The 23,495-nt window shown below is 46.7% G+C and overlaps 1 protein-coding gene across 2 annotated transcripts in view; it reads left to right on the top strand.

The window, feature by feature from the left end:
- The window catches only part of SLC28A3 (solute carrier family 28 member 3), a 44,830-nt gene that overhangs the window by 436 nt on the left and 20,899 nt on the right, over window positions 1–23,495 (top strand). The window contains exons 2-7 of one of the 2 annotated variants that reach the window (XM_029056054.2): window positions 693–778; window positions 6,754–6,845; window positions 7,985–8,174; window positions 12,928–13,072; window positions 14,780–14,893; window positions 16,219–16,296. In XM_029056054.2, coding sequence (XP_028911887.1) covers window positions 693–778; window positions 6,754–6,845; window positions 7,985–8,174; window positions 12,928–13,072; window positions 14,780–14,893; window positions 16,219–16,296 — 705 coding nt within the window. Of the gene's footprint in view, window positions 1–692; window positions 779–6,753; window positions 6,846–7,984; window positions 8,175–12,927; window positions 13,073–14,779; window positions 14,894–16,218; window positions 16,297–23,495 lie in introns of those variants that run through there. The other variant, XM_029056055.1, reaches the window with a different exon arrangement.

Here is a 23,495-nt window from a genome sequence, read left to right as displayed (position 1 = left end):
GGAGGTATCAAAGTGCTAAGGGTCATAGGTGATGGAGAAGGGAGGGAGAATAGAGAAATGAGACAACAGTCAGGGAAGAGGTGTGATTCCAGTAGGACTTTCAATATGAGGAGAGCAGTCGTCTGTCAGAGTTGATGGGGGAGGGAGTTCCAGGTAGGAGGAAGGGAAATGAGCAAGGGCTCAGCAGCCGGAGAGGTGACATCAAGGTACAGTAAGTAGTTTGGGGTTAGAAGAGTGAAATGTGCAGGCGGAGTCGTAGTGGGAGACGAGTAAAGGCAGGTAAGGACGGAGAAACTGACTGAGTGCCTTAAAGTCGACGGTGAAGCGTTTCCGCTCAATGCAGAGGTGGATGGGCAAACACTGGAGGCTTTTGAGAAGTGGGGAGACATACACCAAATGATTTTTTTTTTTTTTAGAAAAATGATCTGGGCAGCCAAGTGAAGTGTGGACCCGAGAAGGGAAGTATTGGGAGGTCAAGCGCTTAGTACAGTACTCTGCACACAGTAAGCGCTCAGTAAATACAATTGAACACATGAATGAACAATCCCTGCCCTCAAGGGGCTTACACTCTACTGTACTGAGCGCTTGGGAGAGGACAGAGTCAGTAGACACAGCCCCTTCCCTTAAGCTTTACGGCCTACTTGACGATCAGAGGACCAGTGTTCTAATTCTGTTGTCGGTCTTTATTCCAGGAGACAGAGCACATCACCATTGAAGTTGATACACTTGACAACAAACTCGACGAAGAGACTGATGAGACTGAGACTGTCAATAAAGGGTACAACTGTCATGTTCCTTACTCCGGGAACTTGGTCCCTCTCCCACTGTCCAGTGAAAGAGCATGAGACTGGGAATCAGAGGACCTGGGTTCTAATTCCAGCTCTGCCATTTTTTAATGGTATTTGTTAAGCACTTAGTATGTATTAGGCACCGTTCTAAGTGCTGGCGTAGATACAATCAGGTTGGACACAGACCATGTCCCACGTGGGGCTCCCAGTCTTAATCCCCATTTTACAGATGAGGTACCTGAAGTACAGAGAAGTTAAGTGCCCCAGTTTCCTCATCTGTAAAATGGGGATTCACTACCTATCCTCCCTCCCCCTTAGCCTGTGAGTCCTAGATAGGACAGAGACTGTCATTCATTCATTCATATTTGTTAAGCGCTTGCTGAGTGCAGAGCACTGTACTAAGCTCTTGGGAAAGTACAATACAATAATAAACAGGGACATTCCCTGCCCACAACAAGCTCACAGTCTAGTCTGTCCAACCTGATTACCTTCTATCTACACCACTGTATTGTGCAGCTGAAAAACAGTCTTCCCTAATGGAAAGAGCATGGGTCTGGAAGTCAGAGGACCTGGATTCTAATCCCGGCTCCGCCACTTACCTGCTGTGTGACTTTGGGCAAGTTACTTCACTTCTGGGTGCCTCAGTTCCATCATCTGTAAAATTGGGATTCAATACCTGTTCTCCCTCCTACTTAGACTGTGAGTCCCATGAAGGACTTGATGATCTTGTATCTATCACAGGGCTTGGTACAGTGCCTGGCATATAGTAAATGTTTAAATACCACAATTATTATTCTTTCCTCTGAGAGGCTTTAGAAAAATCAATCCATCAGTGGTATTTATTGAGCACTTACTGTGTGTGAAGCACCGTACTAAGCGTTTGGGAGAGTAGAGAGTTGGTAGACATGTTCCCTGCCCACAGTGAGCTTACAGTCTAGAGAAAAAGCAGAACACCGCCCTTGCCTCCATTCTTATTTGAATAAAGCTCACACCTTTTCTAAAATTTGCCCTTGATGTCTGTAAGGACCCACTGCCAATTCTCAGTTATCCTGGAAGCTGACATCTACAAAGGATTTGAGTTTGATAGCACATGATCAATTCTGGGGAAAAATTGCAGTTTCTCCTTTGGCCCAGGTGATCTTACACTTGGGCAGCTGTGTAGTTGCATAACTAGGATTTACAAAGCAGCATGGTGCAGATGGATAGAGCATGGGCCTGGGAGGCAGATGGTCATGGGTTCTAATCCCAGATCCACCACTTGTCTGCTATGTGACTTTGGGCAAATCACTTCTCTGGACCTCAGTTCCCTCATCTGTAAAATGGGGATTAAGACTGTGCACCCCACATGGGACAAGGACTGTGTCCAACCTGATTACCTTGGCTCCTTAATTGATTCTCCCATTCCAGGAGAGATGTTGGGGTTCTAGCTGTCAGCACTGTTCCCAATGCCAAATGGGAGTTGAGCTCCCCAGGGAGTCAAGGTGGAATTTGGGGAGCGGGAGGTGGCGTCCTCAAAGAAATCAGAGTTGACTCTGAGCTGTCTCTGATTTTCACCCTGCCCCTAGATGAGACAGGAGAAGAAAGGAGGAAAGGTCTTGCTCTGTTCCCACCTTCTGAAGAATTCATAATAATAATACCAATAATAAGTGTAATAATAATTGTGGTATTTAAGTGGTTCTAGCCATCAGCACTGTTCCCAATGCTACATGGGAGTTGAGCTCCCCAGGGAGTCAAGGGGGAATTTGGGGAGTGGGAAGTGGCATCCTCAAAGAAATTAGAGCTGCCAAATTCTAAGCAGCTATACTTAACAAGGGGAATCAGTCTCTTGGACCTCCCCCTGACTCCCTCTGACCCTTCATCTCAGCCTTTAAAGTCACTCAAGGGTACAGGGGAGTCACGGGGGAAAGTGTGAGACACGTCTATATCTATAATTCTATTTATTTATATTGATGCCTGCTTACTTGTTTTGATGTCTCTCTCCCCTTCTAGACTGTCAACCTGGTGTGGGCAGGGATTGTCTCTTTATTGCTGAACTGTACTTTCCAAGTTCTTAGTACAGTGCTCTGCACACAGTAAGCGCTCAATAAATACGATTGAATGAACGAAGTTTGAGCTTTAAGCTCTGAAATCCTCTGAATGACCACCAGATGTTGCTATTTGGCTTCTTCCTTAGTATTGATTGTCTTTCCTCGAAACACAGATCCAGCTAGGGTTTTGAAACTCTAAACTGGAATTGGAATTACCCCCTGGACAGAAGTCCCCAGATTCAGTGAGGATGGGGTCACCAGGGCCCCTATCTAGTTGAATCCTCCCTGACTCTGATTACTTCACCCTGTCCCTAGATGAGACAGGAGAAGAAAGGAGGAAAGGTCTTGCTCTGTTCCCACCTTCTGAAGAATTCATAATAATAATACCAATAATAAGAGTAATAATAATTGTGCTTTTTAAGTGCTTACTATGTGCTAGGCACTGTACTAAGCGCTGGGAGGTGGGGGTGAGAGGGGAACTACAAGCAAATAAGGTTGGACGCAGTCCCTGTCCCTCATCAGGCTGAGTCTTAATCCCCATTTTACCGATGAGGTAACTGAGGTCCGGAGAACTGAAGCGACTTGCCCAAGGTCACACAGCAGACAAGTGGCAGAGCTGGGATTAGAACCCGGGTCCGTGTGACTCGTAGGCCCATGCTCTATTCAATAGGCCATGCTGCTTCTCTAATAATTGGGTCCAACCTGGATACAATTACTGTGTCCAATCTGACTACCTTGTATCTACTCCAGCACTCAGAACTGTGCTTGGCACAGAGTAAGCACTGAACAAATACTTTTATTTTTATTATGATGGTTGTCGTATGCTTATTCTGTGCCAAGCACTGTGCTAACTGCTGGAATAGATAGAGGTCAGACATAGTCCCTGTCCCACAAGGCATTCACAGGAGGAGGAAGAGGAGGGCAAGGAGGAGGAGGTAGGTGGTGGTGGGAGTGGAGAAATCTTTCCCTGAAGCTCCAGTTCCTCTAGTCTCTGCAGCTGGCAGGTCCCTGCTAGATATCAGGGCTCTAATGGACCTGCTGGGGGCCTTCCAGGTGGCAGGAAGGAACCCCAAAACTTGTGAGTCTTGCTTAATGTGGGATGTCTGGTCTCATTTCTCCTCCTCCTCCTTGTTTCAACCACCCACAAGGGGGCTCCTTGTGACTAGGGGATAGGCCCCCTAATAGCCAACTCAGCTTAGCCAATCATTATTTATTAAGTGCTTACCGTGTGCAGACCACTGTACTAAGCATTTGGGAGAGTCCATTATAACAGTTGGTCGACACATTCCCTTCCCCCAAGGAGTTTACAGTCTAGAGGGGAGACAGACATGAATATGAAGAAATGACAGATATAGATGCAGGTGCTGTGGGGCGGAGGGAGGGGTGAAGAAAGGGAGCAAATCCAAGTGCAAGGGCGATGCACAGGGAATGGGAGATGAAATGAGGGTCTAGTTTTTGTTGTTGTTGTTCTTTTGGGTTTTTTATGGTATTTGTTAAGCACTTACTCTGTATCGATCACTGTTCTAAACACTGGGGTAGATACAAGGTAGCAGATTGGACACAGTCCACGTCCCACATGGGGCTTACAGTCTTAATCCCCATTTTACAGTTGAGGGAACTGAGACACAGAGATTGAAGTGATTTGCCCCAGGTCACATAGGTGGTAGAGTCAGGATTAGAACCCAGGTCCTTCTGACTCCCAGGCCTGGGCTCTAATCACTAGGTAATGCTGCTTAATCAGAGAAGGTCTCAGAGCATAAAATAACCCAGAAAATTCCTAAAAACAATAGTAAGTGTCAACTATGTGTGGTGCATTATATTAAGTCCTGGGGAAAATTACCCAGGTGGGAATTAGACCCAATCTCTCTCCCTCAAGGGGACCACCTCAGCTCTGAAGGCTATTCAGGTCAAGGATGCTGATTGAAATTCTTCTGCAGAATTGTACAGATTTGAAAAATCTCCCTACCTTCAGACTTGCCTGCCCATTTAACCATGAAAACATAAGCTTTGTTTTTTTAGGGGGGTTTTAATAGCATTTGTTAAGCACTTACTATGTTCCAGACACTGTTCTAAGCACTGGGGTTGATAGAAGGTAAATAGGGTGGGCACAGTCCATGTCCCACAAGGAGCTCACAGTCTTAATCTCCATTTTACAGATGAGGTAACTGAAGTCCAAAGAAGAGAAATAACTTACCTAAGGTCTCACAGCAGATGAGTGGAGGATCTGGGATTGGAACCCAGGTCCTTCTGACTCCTAGCCCCATGCTTTAACCATTAGACCACATTGCCCCTCATACTGCTTTGTTCCCCATTTCACTTCTCCTTTTAGTTCCCTTGTAATGGGTGAAATAGTGCTAGCCCTGCTGTGGGCCCAGTGGAAAGAGTCGGGCCCTAGGAATCAGCACAACGGCGTTCTAGTGCCGGCTTGATCTGCCCGGGCCATGCCATCGGAGGGAAAGGTTTCTGAGCAAAGAACCGTCCAGGACGTTCCCCGAAGTGGACGGGCCCGGCGGGAATCTTGAAAATTAGCTGATTAACATGAGTGATTTCAGTGGCCACCCCCTGCTGGGTCACAGTATCGATCACTGCGGCCTTCAGGGAGTCCTGAACGCTAAAGGCCTCTGCATGCACTTTACAATGTGCTGCACCCCCAGCCTGCCCACTTGCTTGCTGAAATCCTGGCTCCAGCAGGAACTTGATGGGGCAGGGACAAGAGATCGTGTGAAGTATCGGGCAAGCCACCGTCCATTCTCGGCCATGGGTTCTTGGTCCCGAAGCCTCGGGACGAAGCTCGCCCGTCGTTCTCGACGGGAGATTCTATCAATAGTGTAACCCTCTACGGCAGGGATGGGCGAGGCCCGGCCCTCGGACCAAATCTGGCTCTGGGCAGGGAATACCATCCTGACCCGCCTGGCCTGGAGACTAATGGCACATGGAGTTACAGAGGGTATCAGAGGCCGGCTCAGAGTAGCCACGGCCTCCACACACCTCCAAAGCCTGCTAAGCTAATAACCCTGCTCCCATTCTGGAAGCTGACAAAGCTATTCGGCACCATCAGGATAGAAAAAAAGTTATGAAAAAGGTGCTCAAATGACCCATCATGCCGTTGGCCATTACCCCACCAAATCCATCTGGAGGAACGTCTTATTCGGGCCGTCAGAAGTCACTATCGGTGTGCATCTGGCTTTTCCCAAGCCACGCTTCAATTATCAGCTAGGGCCCAGACTCCGGTCATGGCAAATTTGAAATCCAGGGCAGTTCAAGATTTAAAATTCAAGCGACCGGAGGAGAGACAGTGAGGGGTGGAGCCTGCCGTGGCCTAAATGTCCCCTTTTAAAGGTGTTTAAGCTTTTTTTAATCTTTTATCAGGATTATCCCTTGAGGAAAGCACATCATCCCTGGAGCCTCATCATCATCATCATCATCAACAATGGTGTTTATTGAGTACTTACTATGTGCAGAGCACTGTACCAAGCCCTTGGGAGAAATTGACAGACACATTCCCTGCCCACAATAAGCCTCCCTCCCATCTCTCCTGGATTAGGCCGGGAGAAAGCGGAGCCTTCTCGACACCTCATGAGTGTTTGATCTTTTAGCCAGCTCTTGAGACTGCACCCTTGACCGAGCCATCTCAGGACTGGTGCTTGCCAAGGCAACCTGTTTTGGAAAGGGCTTGCTCTTCTTGAACAGAAACTTTGGGAAAACCAGGAGGCACGTGTGACTATGATCTGTCTTCAAGTCCACAAGACAGCTCCACTACTCCCACTGTCTCGAAGGGATGCCCGGATGGTTTTTCCTCAGTTACCCTCAGAGGTAGCCCTAGCCGGCAAGATGCCTTCTTGGGTCCACACCTCGTCCTTCCGATTCCTGGTCATTTTCCTATGCGAGCACTCACCTGTTTCTTGTCTCCTTTTTTGACCTCTCCTGTCTTGTGATAGGTTCCTGGAGACCAAGTACGATGAAGGTTGTGCGTTTTATAGGAAACATGAAACCGTGATTCGCTACGTGATCATTGGCCTTTTATCAGCAGGTACTGGGAAAGGCCTGGGACCCCAAGCCCCTTCAGTTCCTTTCAGATCCGCCCTCCTCCCCCCCTCAACTTCCACCAGGTTAGGCGTGTCATGCCAAGCTGGGCAGAGTAGAGACGGTTTCCTGGACATCCTTCCCAGCCTTTGTGCCATTGAGCCACTGGCGGGTGGGGGGAGGAGGGTGGTCTGCTTTTGGATCCCCCAACGCAGGGTACGGAGGGGCGGATTGGTGAGCAACCGGAAGATCGAGGGCCAGGCGGTAGATGGGCCGACAAAGCCCATTGGAGGCCACTCTGAGTGGGACATGGAAATGCCCTACCATGCCTCGATACCCTATGTCTCCAGCTATGAGGGGCGAGGCCATCATTTAGGTCCTTGCACCAGTTAGGACCGAACTCCCAGATTAACTCATCCCGGGTCTCTGTCAAGACCCTTGACCTTCCAGACACGGTGGGAAAGACCCCAGACTGGGTTTTCATGGCCCATCAGTTCTTTGAAGCTCACCACCCAGTTGTTCCCTTAATTAAAAGCTCCATCCTCTTTTTCTTCTCTTTCTTTCTCTCTCTCACACACAAACACACACACACACACACACAAAATAAATAAAAAGGTCATCTAATTCATCCCCTTGCCTTCAGATCAGACTGCCTCCAGGGCATTCCACAACCCAGTTCTATAGGTTGTTCAATGGACGTATCCTAATAATAATAATAATGGTATTGGTTAAGTGCTTACCATGTATCAAGCACTGTTCTAAGCACTGGGGTAGATACAAGCTAATCCAGTTGGAAATAGTCCCTGTCCCACATGGGGCTCACATTCTTAATCCACATTTTCCAGATGAGGGAACTGAGGCCCAGAGAAGTGAAGTGACTTGCCCAAGGTCATACAATAGACGAGCGGCAGAGCCGGGATTAGAATCCAAGTCCTTCTGACTCCATTGTCAGGAAATTGTTCTTAATATCCAAAACCTCGGCCAGCCAAACATTTGCCACTGAAAGCGGGACTCAGACCAAGGAAAAGGGGGCAGGGGCTGCCAAGCAAAAAAGGCACCCTCCTATCCAGCAGGACAGAGAGCCAACTGTTATCTACTCCCCGGGTCAATAAGGTTCAGCCTGATGTGTTTTTATTTTCTTTGCAGGTTTTCTTGCTATGGTCATCGCAGCTTGCGTCCTGAATTTTAAACGAGCCCTCCCTCTTTTCCTGTTTTTGGTGGCTGTCATTCTATTTGTGTCCTGGGATTATCTGATGCCCAGATATGAAGAGAAAATTGCTGGGCTCTTCTCTCGGGGCCATGGATTCTTGAACAAGCAGTGGTTCTGGCTGAAGTGGTAAGGACAATTGTTCTCCCAGTAAGACTGAAAGTCAGCCAACAGAAAGTATTGAGCAACCACTGGTGCAGAGCCCCGCTTGGCTCCGTAGGGAAGAACAAAGGCAGGAGAAAAACGCAGGCAGAAAGTCGGGGAACAATCATAACAACTATGGTATTTGTTAAGCACTTACTAAGTGCCAGGCACTGTACTAAGCACTGGGGTGGATACGATCAAATCGAGGTGGACACAGTCTCTGTTCTACATAGGGATCACAGTCTTATTCGCCATTTTACATTTGAGGTAACTGAGGCACAGAGAAGTGAAGTGACTCGCCTAAGGTCACAAAGCAAACAAGTGGCGGGGCTGGGTTCAGAACCCATGAGCTTCCGACTCCTAGGCCCGTGCTCTATCCACTACACCATGCTGCTTCCCTATCTTTTACTTTCATTTGTCCAGTGGATAATTCCTTCAGTGCTTTAACCCAGTGAGGCCTAGTGGAAAGATCATAGGCCTGAGAGTCAGAGGATCCGGGTTGTAGTCCCGGTTCTGTCCCTTGCCCGTTGTGTGGCCTTTGGCAACTCACTTCACTTCTTTGCCTCAGTTTCCTCAATGGTAAAATGGGGATTAAATACCTAATAATAATGTTGGTATTTGTTCAGCGCTTACTATGTGCCGAGCACTGTTCTAAACGCTGGGGTAGATACAGGGGAATCAGGTTGTCCCACGTGGGGCTCACAGTCTTCATCCCCATTTTACAGATGAGGTAACTGAGGCACAAAGAAGTTAAGTGACTTGCCCACAGTCACACAGCTGACAAGTGGCAGAGCTGGGATTCAAACTCATGACCTCTGACTCCCAAGCCCGTGCTCTTTCCACTGAGCCACGCTGCTTCTCAAATACCTGTTCTCCCCTCCACCTCCAGATTGTGGGACAGGTGCTGTGACTGACCTGATTATCTTGTAGCTAACCCAACACTTAATACAGGAATTGGCACATAGTATGCCCTTAATAATTATTATTTCGTACTCTCCCAAGCTCTTAGTACAGTGCTCTGCACACAGTAAGCACTCCATAAATAGGCTTGATTATTATCATTATTACAGTAAAAAAAAGGATCAGTTTGCTGCCCACAAGATTCACCTTCCCAAGAGCTGATGGTGGCACCAGGACACAAGACTAGAGATTGTGAGGATCCTGGAGGTCAAGGAATTAGCAGCATAGCAAGAAGCTGGAGCCAATTCTTTTAAGAGTAAATGAGTAACCCATAGTACCAGAAGGTTTTCCGCATCAACATTCACCTGCCCTTCTCTGGCAGAAACCATTTGGTCTTCTGACAGATGGTGGTTCCAGTCCATTCCCTGCCCTGTTGGAGCCTCACCAACCCACCCATTCTGCGAAATTCGCCATTTGCATTAGGGAAATCATTTCCTGTGGCTTCTACCTCCTAACTTTATTTCTTTCCATTGAAGAATTCCTTTGGTTGGAGTGGTACTCTTTGGATTCAAAAATGAAAATGAGAGACCTCGTTGCCCTGTTGAAACCAAGCCACATTTTCCCAAAAGTAGAATCCAAAGATGATCATGACGAGATCTTTAGTACAGATCACGATGGTCGGTCCTGTGAGAGAAATTCTTCCAAATCCTTAGACTACCTGGGATTCCAGTGGAGCAGAGACCACCAGACTCACAAGGGGGAAACAGGGCAGGGGCTATATCAGTCATCTTTAAGGTTATTGTAGCAATTTGACAATCATGTATTAATTCAGGCATATATATTGAGGCTTATTGTGTGCAGAGCTCTGTACTCATTTTCCCCTTTTCCCTCTGCTCCTCCACCTCTCCCTTCCCATCCCCACAGCACTGTACTCGTCCGCTCAACTGTATATATTTTCGTTACCCTATTTATTTTGTTAATGAATTGTACATCGCCTTGATTCTATTTAATTGCCATTGTTTTTACGAGATGTTCTTCCCCTCGACTCTGTTTATTGCCATTGTTCTCGTCTGTCCGTCTCCCCCGATTAGACAGTAAGCCCGTCAAACGGCAGGGACTGTCTCTATCTGTTGCCGACTTGTTCATCCCAAGCGCTTAGTACAGTGCTCTGCACATAGTAAGCGCTCAATACTACTGAATGAATGAATACTAAGCGCTTGGGAGAGGACAAAACAACAATGAACAGACACATTCCCTCCTCACAATGAACTTACAGTCTAAAGGGGGAGACAGACATTAATATAAATAAATATGTGTACATAGTGCTGTGGGCCTGGGAGCGAGAGATAAATAAAGGGAGAAAAAGTCAGGGCAATGTAGAAGGGAGTGGGAGAAGTGGAAAGGAGGGTTTAGTCTGGGAAGGCCTCTTGGAGGAGATGTGCCTTCAGTAAGGCTTTGAAGCCAAGCAGGGTCACTGTCTGTCAGATATGAGAAGGGGGGGAATTCCAGGCCAAAGGCAAGATGTGGGCAGCGAGCGAGGTAGAGGTACAACGAGTAGGTTGGCATAATGTACGTTGTGAGCAGGGAACAAGCCTACCAACTCCGTGGTACTTTACTCTCCCAAGACCTTAGCAGAGTGCTCTGCACATAGTAAGCGCTCAATAAATATGACTGATTGGAATAGTGTGTGACAGAATGTCAGCTGGAGCAGAACTGCCAGCAGTGGAACAGTTCCATCTAATCGGTCTGTCACAGAGTGGGAAGCAGTGTACTTCGACACAAGCCCCTTCTTCAAGAAGCTTCCAATCTCACAGGGGAGGAAAAAGACATTTAAATATCCAGTTAAGAGAAATTAACATCCAGTGACTGCAATTTTTCTCAGGGCCTAAAGTTACTCCCTGGCCAATGTTAGGCACTGTGGGAGGGGTGCCTTTCAGACTGCTAGGAGACGGTTTAGTACATCCCCACCTAAACCTTTTCAGGGCCTTAAGTCATCTTCCAAAAATCTGAAAGAGTTAATGCCGCTGCCTAATAACTGTGGTATTTGTTAAATGCTTACTATGTGCCAAGCACTGTACTAAGGGCCGGGGTAGATCCAAGATCATCAGATCCCACAAGGGGCTCACAGTCTAAGTAAGCAGGAGAACAAATATTGAATCCCTGTTTTGCAGATGAGGGAACTGAGGTACAGAGAAGTGAAGTGATTTGCCCAAAGTCACACAGTAGGTAATCCTTAAGTGATATTTGAGCGCTTACTATGTACAGAGAGAAGCAGTGTGGCACAGTGGAAAGAGCACGGGCTTTGGAGTCAGAGGTCATGAGTTTGAATCCCAGCTCTGCCACTTGTCAGCTGTGTGACTGTGGGCAAGTCACTTAACTTCTCTGTGCCTCAGTTACCTCATCTGTAAAATGGGGATTAAGACTGTGAGCCCCACGTGGGACATCCTGATTCCCCTGTGTCTACCCCAGCGCTTAGAACGGTGCTCGGCACATAGTAAGCGCTTAACAAATACCAACGTTATTATTATTATTACAGAGCACTGTACTAAACACTTGACAGGTAAATGGCAGGGCCGGGATTCGAACCCAGGTCCTCTGACTCCCAAGCCTGTGCTCTTGCCACTCACTAGACCACACTGCTTCCCTAGGTGCCTAAGGTATTATCAATGAGTAAGTTTAGGCCCTGGGAGGAAAGCATGTCAGCTTGATGATATTTCATCAGGCTTCCGGTGTGAAGCCGTACTGGAATACGATTCATTAGTAATAATAATTAACATCAATGGTATTTGGTAAGCACTTACTATGTGCCAAGAACTGTTCTAAGCCCTGGGGTAGACACAAGCTAATCAGGTTGGACACAGTCCCTGTCCCACATGGGGCTCACAGTCTTAATCCCCATTTTACAGATGAGGGAACTGAGGCCCAGAGAAGTGAAGTGCCTTGCCCAAGGTCACACAACAGACAAGTGGAGGAACTGGAATTCAAACCCACATCCTCTGACTCCCAAGCCCGTGCTCTTGCTTCCAGGCCATGCTGATTCATTTTCAGACCAAAGACCAGGGGACAAGCAGAGAGGCATGGGGACTCATGGGAATAGAGCATAGTTTTAGAAAATCCACTGATTTAAATCTCAAAATGGTGCCAGGAGATGAGTCTCTTTTGCAGCTGGGGTGTGTTAAAGCTGGGAAAATCAGGCTCAGTGCACATAGTACCATAGCAGTACAGTGGAAAATGAATAACCACTGCGTGTTTGCAAATTGTTTGACTTCAGTTCTCACTGATATTTCACTTTAACCCATGTTGCCCTTTCTTAGTAAGAGAGGTATTTGTTAAGCATTCGCTAAGTGCTGGGGTAGATATAAGATCCTGTCCCACACTCATAGTCTAAGTAGGAGGGAGAAAAGGAAAAGGAATTTCATTCCCACTGTACAGATGTGAAAACTGAAGCATGGCGAAGTTAAGTGTACTCTCCCAAGCACTCTCCCAGAGTGCTCTGGAGACAGTGCTCTGGATATAGTAAGCACTCAATAAATACAATTGACTTACTGAAGTGACATCCACCCAATGTCACACAGCAGGCAAGGGGAGGAGCTGGGTTTAGAACCCAGGTCTCCTGACTTCCGGTCCTGTGCTCTTTCCACTAAGTCAGGCTGTTGGCACTTTCTTGAGGTTGCTTCACTATTCCCCTTCAAGAACTTGCTTAATTAGTTGAAGATCAGGGTGAAAGGAGCTAGAGATAGGAGGGGGGCAGAGGAGGGGGGGGTTGGGGGGCTGGGTGTGTGTATATATGTAGAAGTACGTAGCGCTGGTCACAATGGTCTCTCTTCCTTTCTCTTAGGGTTCTGTGGAGCTCCCTGATAATAGGGGTCATTTTCTGGCTCATCTTTGATACAGCTAAACTGGGGAAGCAGAACCTGGTATCCTTTGGTGGGCTCATAGTGTTCATTGTTCTGATGCTTATATTTTCCAAATACCCAACCAAAGTAAGTACTGAATACTCTTCAGAGTCTTTTTCCAATCAATCCGTGATTCCACTCTACTAAGGACTAATGCAAACAATAGCAAGATGCACATTTCCTACCCTCAAGAACCTTACAGTACAGCAGGGGAGACAGGGAGAAAACAAAAGTTATTTTCCTGCACCTCTACTATCCATCTTTTCCATGAGAGCCGGAAACTCTGTTGTACTGGGCTCTATGCACAGTAGTGCTCAATAAACACCACTGATTTGATCACTAGCGATAGAGTGTATGGAGTACTTTTCCCCTAAACAATCAAACTCCTCAGATTCCACTCTACACATAGCAGAACAAGCAGAATATATTGATATGTACATAAGGGCTGTGGGAGAAGGACGAATAAGCAAGTGCTTAGGTGGTACAGACCCAAAAGCATAAGCGACGCAGAAGGGAAGGCTAATTGGGTAGGAAAAGGAGAGGTTGGTCAGGGAAGGCTTCCTGGAGGAGATGTGATTTTAGTTGGGCTTTGAAGATGGGGAGAGTGGCAGATGTCAAATATGAAGGCAGAAGAGAGGGTGTGAGCAAGGGGTCAATGGCAAAACACACAAGATGGAGGCATATTAATCACCTGCTTAGCTTAAGTATGCTCCCCAGGCCTTGCTTTAGAATACAGGCTGTCAGCCATTAACTTTTTTATGGTATTTAAGTGCTTACTATGGGTCAAACACTGTTCTAAGCTCTGGGGTAGATACAAGTGAATTAGGTTAGATACAGTCCCTGTCCCGCCTGGGGCTCATAGTTTAAGTAGGAGGGAGAACAGGAGAACTGAGGCATAGAGAAGTTAAGTGACTTGCCCCTTTTCCTCAGCTCACCAGCCCCCCCCCCCCCCCCCCCCGCCACAATCACCCCAACTCGCTCCCTTTGCTCACCCGCCCCTCCACCCCACAGCACTTGTGTAGATATATGTACATATCTATAAGTCTGTTTACTTGTTTTGATGTGTTTGTATATCTATAATTCCATTTATACTGATGCTATTGATGCCTGTTAACTTGTTTTGATGTCTGTCTCCTCCCTTCTAGATTGTGAGCCCATTGTGGGCAGGGATTGTCTCTCTGTTGCTGAATTGTGCTTTCCAAGCACTTAATACAGTGCTCTGCACACAGTAAGTGCTCAATAAATACAATTGAATGAATGAACAGCAAGCATTTGGTAGGGCTGCCGGGAGTAGAACCCAGGTCCTCTGACTCCCGGGCCTGTACTTTTTCCACTAAACCATGCTGCTTCTCTAAATTAGGGCAACACTAACAATTAATAATAATAATGTTGGTATTTGTCAAGCGCTTACTATGTGCAGAGCACTGTTCTAAGCGCTGGGGTAGACACAGGGGAATCAGGTTGTCCCACTTGGGGCTCATAGTCTTCATCCCCATTTTACAGATGAGGGAACTGAGGCACAGAGAAGTTAAGTGACTTGCCCACAGTCACACAGCTGACAAGTGGCAGAGCTGGGATTCAAACTCATGACCTCTGACTCCAAAGCCTGTGCTCTTTCCACTGAGCTTATGGTATAGATTGTGCACTTACTACATGTGAAAGAACTGTGCTAAGCGCTGAGATAGAGACAAGATAATCAGACAAAACTTTTCCTATTTCTGAACATATCCCTAGTATTGGCTACATATCCATTTCATTCTCCACAGTGATTTATATCTTTTTCTTCTGACCTAGGTGGTGTGGAGACCCATCATTTGGGGAATAGCATTACAGTTCTTTCTCGGTCTCCTTATTCTAAGAACGAAAATCGGCTTTGAGGCTTTTAACTGGTTGGGTTCCCAAGTACAGGTAAAAAAAAAAAAAAACAAAAAACCAACAACAACTTCAGCCTGAAAGTAAGCTGTGATTCTGAAATGAACCTAATATCCTAAAACGGGGCAAAGTCATTGAAACACCCACTTTATCTCATTCAAATTTGGATTCTACAAAATAGGTATTTGGATAAAGCACCCAGAGAACCAAACTGGGATTTATAATTATAATTATGGTACTTGTTAAGCACTTACTATATGCCAAGGACTGTTCTAAGCACTGGAGTAGGTACGGGTTAATCAGGTTGGACACAGTCCCTATCCCACAAGGGGCTCACGTTCTTAATCCCCATTTTCCAGATGAGGTAACTGAGGCCCAGGGAAGAGAAGCAATGTGCCCAAGGTCACACAGCAGACAAGTGGTGGATCCAGAATTAGAACTCAAGTCCTTCCGACTCCCAGGCCCGGGCTCTGTCCACTAAGCCATCGCCGCACCCATTTTTTTATTTTATACTAAGCTAGATATTCTCCATCCGGGAACTCCCTAGGAATACATTTGGTTCCGTTTGGAAGCCACACTGGGCCCACCATGAGCCAATATGGGTCTCAGTCCCTGTAATCTCTAGTCTGCTCCTAAATCCACAGTTAATAAGAATTATGGTGTTTGTGAAGCTCTCACTATGAGCCAAACCCTGTGCTAAGCACTGGGGATATACACTACAAGCCAACCAGACACGGCCCCTGTCCCACAAGGGGCTTGCAGTCCAAGGGGGAGGAATAGGTATTGAATCCCCAATTTACAGATGAGGAAACTGAGGCCCAGAGAAGGTGACTTGTCCAAGGGCACATGGCCGGCCAGTGTCAGAACAGAGATTAAAACCCAGGTCTCCCTACTTCCAGGCCCGTGCCGATTTCACTAAGCCACCCTGCTTCTCAGGTGCCCTCAGAATGCCAGAATTGGGTGGGAAGACATTAAGGAGCTCTGGTCCTTTGGGTGCCCAACCCCCCACACCAGCCTGATACAGTTTGAATGCTTTTGGCAAACCTCAAGGGGCTGCTCACTGGGACTTGGCACTTCCTCTGGATGGCAGACCAACCCTCCATCTTCAAACAATCCCTTACCTTTGACCACGGGGACAGGACGCTATCTTGTAGTTGCACTAAGAGATTGAAAGCGCAAGAAGCCGTTTGGAAATGTGCTGCCTATCTCCTGAAGATGGAAGAACAAAACCATTACCCTTTGGGGGCATTTTTTCATACCTGACCTCCCTCCCTGCCAATGCTCTTATGATCCCTGGGTTGGCTCTGGGTCTAACATGACTGTTTGAATCATTGTCTGCTTCTTCACTTTTTTAAACCTAGACGTTCCTGGGATACACCGATGCCGGGGCTGAATTTGTCTTCGGGAAGAACTACATGGATCACTTTTTTGCTTTTAAGGTAAGACCCGCCAGTCTTTCCATAAAATCCACAGCCACTCCATCCCTCCTCGATATGTTCGTTTCCTTCGGATTCGGTCATAGACTTCTTTCTTAGGCGGTAGGTCAAGAGAGACCCATAAAAAATATTTTGGTAGGAGACAGGGCCCATTCAAAATCCCTGCATTTCCAAAACAGTTATTTTTTATTTTAAACATCAGTCTCCATCTTGGTATTCTGGGAGAAGAAGCACTGGGCTCCAGACCTCAAAAACTGACAGTTCAGCTGCCATGAAGGACCTGCATTCTAGTCCCGGCTCCGACACTTGTCTGCAATGTGACCTTGGGCGAGTCACTTCATTCTCTATGCCTCAGTTATCTCATCTGTAAAACAGATTACAACTGCGAGCCCACTGTGGGACATGGAGTGGGTCCAATCTGATTACCTTGTATCTATCCCAGTGCTTAGAACAGTGTGCCTGGAACATAGTAAGTACTTAACAAATATCATTTAAAAATATATATATTTTTACTATACTATATATATAGTTCAATGTCTGGGGCCACAGTTTACAAAATTCGTACAAAGATTCTGTTGGGTTGGAGGCTGTAGAGGTATTTACTGCCCCCGTTCTGCTCACTCCCAAGCCCGGGCTCTTTCCACTGAGCCGCGCTGCCTTGTCCCACATGGAGCTCACTGTCTTCATCCCCATTTTACAGATGAGGAAATTGAGGTACAGAGAAGTTAGGTGACTTGCTCAAGATCACCCAGCTGACAAAAGGTGAAGCCGGGATTAGAACCCAGGTCCTTCGGACTCCCAGGCCCGGGTTTTATCCACTCTCTCAGTTGGATGGAAGCTAGTAGAATCACTGGCCTTACGGATGTGGCCTTCACTGACCTTTTTTTCCTTCTCCAGGGGCTATTAGAGCCACGAGGCTTTTCCTTCTCCATCCTTGATCTGTCTGGGGAATCCAGGGCCAATGGGGAGTCCTCAAACCCAAATTTCTTCGAGGGCCTACAGGGTGGCCCATCCCCCTTCTAGAAAACATTTACTGTGGTACTTGCGACTCCCTCTTTGGGTGCGGAAAGAAGTGCTTGAAGAGGGCAAAATGGCTTCCTAATCCAAAATGAAACCCCCCTGGTCGTTCCATGTTTATTCTTTTAAAATCTGCATTCTGATAAAACCCAGAGATTAGTGAGGCCAACTTCAATCAGTGGGTGGAAATCACAAAGAGCTTGGGTGTGCCCCAATTCTCAGTGGAAAGATTAATCAGCCAAAAACGCAATCCAAATCACTCGTGCTTGTCAAAAATCTCACTCCATGGGTCAGCAAAGCCTTTTGAATACCCAGATGAGAATGAGGGGAGTCCCCGCTAACAAGCCAGTGAATTGATTTTGATTTTTCTAGCTGATTAATCCCCCCTCATTGAGAAGTATTTATCCATGCTCATTTCCTCCCAGTTCAGATGCAGCAGTCTCCAGTTTATTTGATTTGTTGGAACATCTGAAAAAGGTGTTAACTGCATTCAGGTGGTACTTCTGGGTTTCTCATTTTTTCGGCTACCTGTTCGGTACACAACCTGACTGATCAAAAGTAGATTATCCCATATGAATTAATGAGCTATCAAATCATCTGAATGAGTAGCGGGGAATATTTTATCCTGTTGGTTATGGCTTTTTTGGTCCATTGCCAGAGATTTAGACAAAACCTTGCTTGAAGGAGTATATACCGAAAAGCAGCGTGGCTTAGTGATTAGAACACAGGTCTGGGAGTCAGAGAGAAGCAGCGTGGCTCAGTGGAAAGAGCACGGGCTTTGGAGTCAGAGGTCATGGGTTTGAATCCCGGCTCGGCCACATGTCAGCTGTGTGACTTTGGGCAAGTCACTTAACTTCTCGGTGCCTCAGTTCCCTCATCTGTAAAATGGGGATTAAGACTGTGAGCCCCACGTGGGACAACCTGATTCCCCTGTGTCTACCCCAGCGCTTAGAACGGTGCTCGGCAAATAGTAAGCGCTTAACAAATACCAACATTATTAAGGATGGGTTCTAATCTCACTCTGCCACATCTGCCGTGTGACCTTGGGCAAGTCACTTCACTTGTCTGGGCCTCACTTACCTCATCTGTAAACAAATGGGAAGTTTGAGCCCCACGAGGGACAGGGACTGTGTCCAAAGTGATTTGCTTGTATCCACCCCAGCATTTAGTACAGTGCCTGGCACATAGTAAGCACTGAAATACCATCATTATTAAGGGAGCCAAGGATTCAGAGGTTTCCAGAAACCTAAGGGGGACAGTCAGGGAGTTGCATCAGGTGCTCATACCACTATGAGAAACACTGGATAATCTAATCCCAGCTCTGCCACTTGTGTGCTGTGTGACCTTGGACAAGTCACTTCACTGGGCCTCAGTTACCTCACCTGTAAAATGGGGCTGCAGAGTTTGAGCCCCATGTGGGACATGGACTGTGTCCAACCTGATTTGCGTGTATCTACTCCAGCACTTAGAACAGGGTTTGACACCCAGTAAGTGCTTAAATAAATACCATTATTATTATTAGGTGGTTTCATGGAGCCAGGTAGCTTGACTTCTGAGGGAGACATTTATAATGTCAGTTTATAATTACTAGGATTAATAATAATAATAGTAATTTGTTAAGTGGTTACTATATGCCACTAGCAGAAGCAGAGTGGCCTAGTGGAGAAAGCCCGGGCTTGGGAGTCGGAGGTCATGGGTTCTAATCCCTGCTCCATCATTTATCAGCTGTGTGACTTTGGGCAAGTCACAACTTCTCTGTGCCTCAGTTACCTCATCTGTAAAATGGGGATTAAGTCTATGAGCCCCACGTGGGACAACCCGATCACCTTGAATCCCCCCCAGTGCTTAGAACAGGGTTTTGCACATAATAAGCACTTAAATGCCACCATTATTGCTAAATACTGGGGTAATTAAAACACAAACAGCATGGCCAATGGATAGAGCCCGGGCCTGAGAATCAGAAGGACCTGCGTTCATTCATTCAATTGTATTTGAGCGCTTACTGTATGCAGAGCACTGTACTAAACTCTTGGAATGTACAGTTCTAATCCCCGCTCCACCACTTGTCTGCTTTGTGAGCTTGGGCAAGTCACTTCACTGTGCCTCAGTTACCTCATATGTAAATCAATCAATAGTTATTAAGCGCTATGTGCAGAGCACTGTACTAAGCACTGGGGAGAGTACAATAGAACAGAATTAACAGGCACATTCCCTGTCCATAGCAAGTTTACAGTAAATGGGGATTAAGACTGTGAGCCCCATGTGGGACATGGACTGTGTCCCACCTGATTGGCTTGTATCTACCCCAGCGCTTAGTACAGTGCCTGCCACATAGTCGACGCTTAACAAATACCATTTTAAAAAACAGTTCCTGTCCCACATGGGATTCACAGTCTGAGAGGGAGAGAACACTTACTGCTTACTGGAAACAGCCCAGACTTGGGACTCAAAAGTCATGGGTTCTAATCCTGGCTCTGCCACTTATCAGCTGTGGGACTTTGGGCAACTCACTTAACTTCTCTGTGCCTCAGTGACCTCATCTGTAAAGTGGGGATTAAGACAGTGAGCCCCACGTGGGACAACCTGATTACCTTATATCTACCCCAGTGCTTAGAACAGTGCTTGGTACATAGAAAGCGCTTAAATACCATCATCAGATAAGAGCAAACTGAGAAGGCGACTTGCCCAAGGTCACACAGCAGGCAAGTAGCAGAGTGAGACTACTCCCAGGGCCACACACCTAACACTGGGCCACATTGAGCCCCTAAACTGAGAAGCATACAATAGTAACTGTGGAATTTGTTAAATGCTTACTGGGTGTCAAGCGTGTTCTGTGCACTGAGGAAGATAAAAGACAACCAGGGTAGACACAGTCCCTGTCCTATAAAGGGCTCACAATCTAAGTAGGAGGAGAAAACAGGTATTGAATCCCCATTTTACAAATGCGGTAACTGAGGCCCAAATAAGTAAAGTGACTTGCTCAAGGTCCCACAGACGCCACATGACAGAGCTGGGATTGGAACCCAGGTCCTCTGACTCCCAGGGAAATATACCAAAATCCACATTATCTAAAATGGGTCTCGGAAGGGGCTATGGCTGAAAATTGGCAGCAAGTCCCCAGCTGTGGGGTTAATAGCTCGGCGCAGTTTGACCGGTCATTTTGGTAGAATCCTCTTAGCCTGACCAGTGAATTGGAAAACTCTCAGAGATGTGGATGAGGAAATGAAATCCTCCGGCCACCGATGGATGTATCTAACCCGTGTCAAATACCTGACAACTTTCAACCCATAAGAAACGTTGCCCTTTACTATCGACAGCAGCAATTTGGGCTTTATCTCCTCCAAGCAGCTCCTATAAAACATCTCCTTTTTCCCCACGAAACTCCCGAGAGCGGAATCTGGAGTTCAGACCAGGGTTAAGACCGGGTCAAGGTCACCCAGTCAGGAGCACCGCAGTGGGACACAGGTGCTCTGGTTCCCAGTCCATGCCCCCAGCCAGAATGGCATGGTGAGTCCTTCGAGGAAACACAAAGCTACCAGTTTCTATTTCTCTAACAGGGAAAAAGAGGGCAGCCTAGATTTACAGAAACACCACTAACCCAGCTGAGGCAAGTTATCATTTAGCTGAATTTGGGGGGGGCTTCCAGAAACATGCACGCAAAAAGCCCACGGAGAAGAGAGAATGGCAAGGAGCGGGTAGGAAGAGAGGTCATGGGGATGAGAAGAGAAGATAACAGGAGGAGTAGATTTGTTTTCCCCAGACTGGTTTAGAAAATAAGTGTCAAAGTATAGCTTTCTACTCACAGCCAGCCAGGGGTCACTCGCTCAGACCGTTCTCCCAATCCACTGAGAGTCGACGATCTCCTGGTCTGCCCCAGAGCAGAGCCACTGCTTGAACTGGGATGGGTTGTGAGCATAACCAGAGAAGCAGTGGGGTGTGTGTGTGTAGGTTCAAGAGAAAAACAAATCTGGCTCCAGGCCCAGTGGATTCATTTGGAGACGGTCATTTTTACGGCAGAGAACTGAGTTCGACCGACTCGGAGTCACCCGCTTTGGATTCTGCCACCCACCCTCATGGGAGACGAGGGAGAAAGTGAGGGGAGCAATGCATTTAAGCTATTTCACCTGGCGCTCCCTCATTTTGGATTCGTGCTGGGTGATTCCTTCCATTAGAAAAACTCTCTGGCTTTAGAGCTGCCGAGTTTCATCTCTGTGGTTTACATCAGGCTGGTTTGAAATCTCCTCTGAATTCACATGAAGGTGCTGCTTCCGTGGGCATTAAATAGTTGTGTGTCCACAAGTCGAGGTCTGAAGGTGTCCCATTCTCCACAGGTGATTGGGGGAGGGAAAATAAGGACAGGTGTTACCTGTTTGATAAGGTTGGTGAACCCAATTTACAAGCAAACTTCTGCCTGCGGTGGCCTGTGGCGGTTGTAGCTCTGTTTCAATCGGAGCGAGACGAAGAAAGCACTCTGTCTTCACTCATGGTCTCAGGAATACTCAGCACACGCATTAAAATCGGGGTTATAAAAGGCGCGTGAGAGAGTAGCCTTTAAATAATGGAAGGAAGCATCTTTTCATAATATATATTATTAATATACTTGTCCAAAGTGGATGGCAGGTTCCAGAACAAGTTGTTTTGTATTTTGCTCATTTGCGCCTCCAGTAAGCGCTTTGTACAGTTTTGTGTGCAGAGTAAGTGCTCAGTAAATATCATTCATTGATTGATTGATGGATTGATTGGTACCTATCGGGTTTTCAGTTTGCCCATTTTGGCATAGTAGGAGGATGGAGTCTCATATAAACCACCCAGACTGGGAAAAGCCTAGTGGAGAGAACACAGGCATGGGAGTCAGAAGTAGCTGGGTTCTAATCCCAACTCAGCCAATTGCTTGCTGTGTGAGCTCGGGCAAGTCACTTCACTTCTCCGTGCCTTAGTTTTCTCAACTGTAAAATGGGGATACCTTTTCTCCCTCCCTCCTCCTCCAGATATGTACATAGCTGTAATTTATTTATATTAATGTCAGTTTCCCCCTCTAGATTGTAAGCTCATCATGGGCAGGGAATGTGCCTGTTTATCGGTCTCTTGTACTCTCCCAAGCACTAAGCACAGGGCTCCACACACAGTAAACGCTCAATAAATGCAGTTGACTGAATGACTACTTAGATTGCGATCCCCATGTGGGACAGGGACTGTGTCCTACCTAATTAACTTGTATCTACCCCAGCGCTTAGAACAGTGTTTGACACATAGTAAGTGCTTAACAAATGCCATTAAAAAAAATCAGTCAATCAGTGTTATTTATTGAGCACTTGCTGTGTTCAAAGGCTGTTCTTGGGAAAATACAAGAAAGTAGGTAGACCTGATCCCCACCCACAAGGAGCTCAATGAACCAAGTCAGGCTCTCCCATCTTTTCTCTTTAAAAGCCCTATTTTTTTTAGCAAGAGGCTTTCTTGAGGGCAGGGATTGTGTCTACCAACTCTATTGTATTCTCCCAAGTGCTTAGTGTAGTGCTCTGCACAAAACAACTGGTTTTTTTAATGGTATTTCTTAAGCGCTTACTATATTCCAGACACTGTTCCAAGTGCTGGGATAGATACAAGGTAATCAGGTTGGACACAATCCCTGTCCCGTGTGAGGCTCACAGTCTTAATCCCCATTTTACAGGTGAGGGAACTGAGGCCCAGAGAAGTGAAGTGACTTGCCCAAGGTCACACAGCACACAGCAGAGCCGGAATTAGAACCCAGGTCCTTCTGACTCCCAGGTCCAGGCTCTATCCACTAGGCCATGCTGCACTTCACTTCCCTGTGCCTCAGTTATCTCATCTGTAAAATGGGGATTAAGACTGTGAGCCCCATGTGGGATATGGACTGTGTCCAACCCGATTAGCTTGTATCTACCCTCGAGCTTAGTGCACTGCCTGGTACATAGAAAGCGCTTAACAATTACAATTAAAAGAAAAAAGATGATAGCAACTTGGATGGACAGAGAGGAGCCTAAGGAATATTTCCACAGCTGGCCTGGCAAGTGAAGAGATGAGTTCATATCCACTAGACTGTAAACTCCTTAAAGGCAGGGATTGTGACTACCCATTTTTTTGTATGCTACTCTGCCAAGTGCTTAGTACAATGCTCTGCACACAGTAAGCGCTCAGTAAATACATTGATTGATTGATGACTGCTA

This window comes from Ornithorhynchus anatinus, chromosome X5, assembly GCF_004115215.2.
Source record: "Ornithorhynchus anatinus isolate Pmale09 chromosome X5, mOrnAna1.pri.v4, whole genome shotgun sequence".
NCBI lineage: Eukaryota > Metazoa > Chordata > Mammalia > Monotremata > Ornithorhynchidae > Ornithorhynchus > Ornithorhynchus anatinus.
This window is presented reverse-complemented; position numbering and strand designations above follow the sequence as displayed.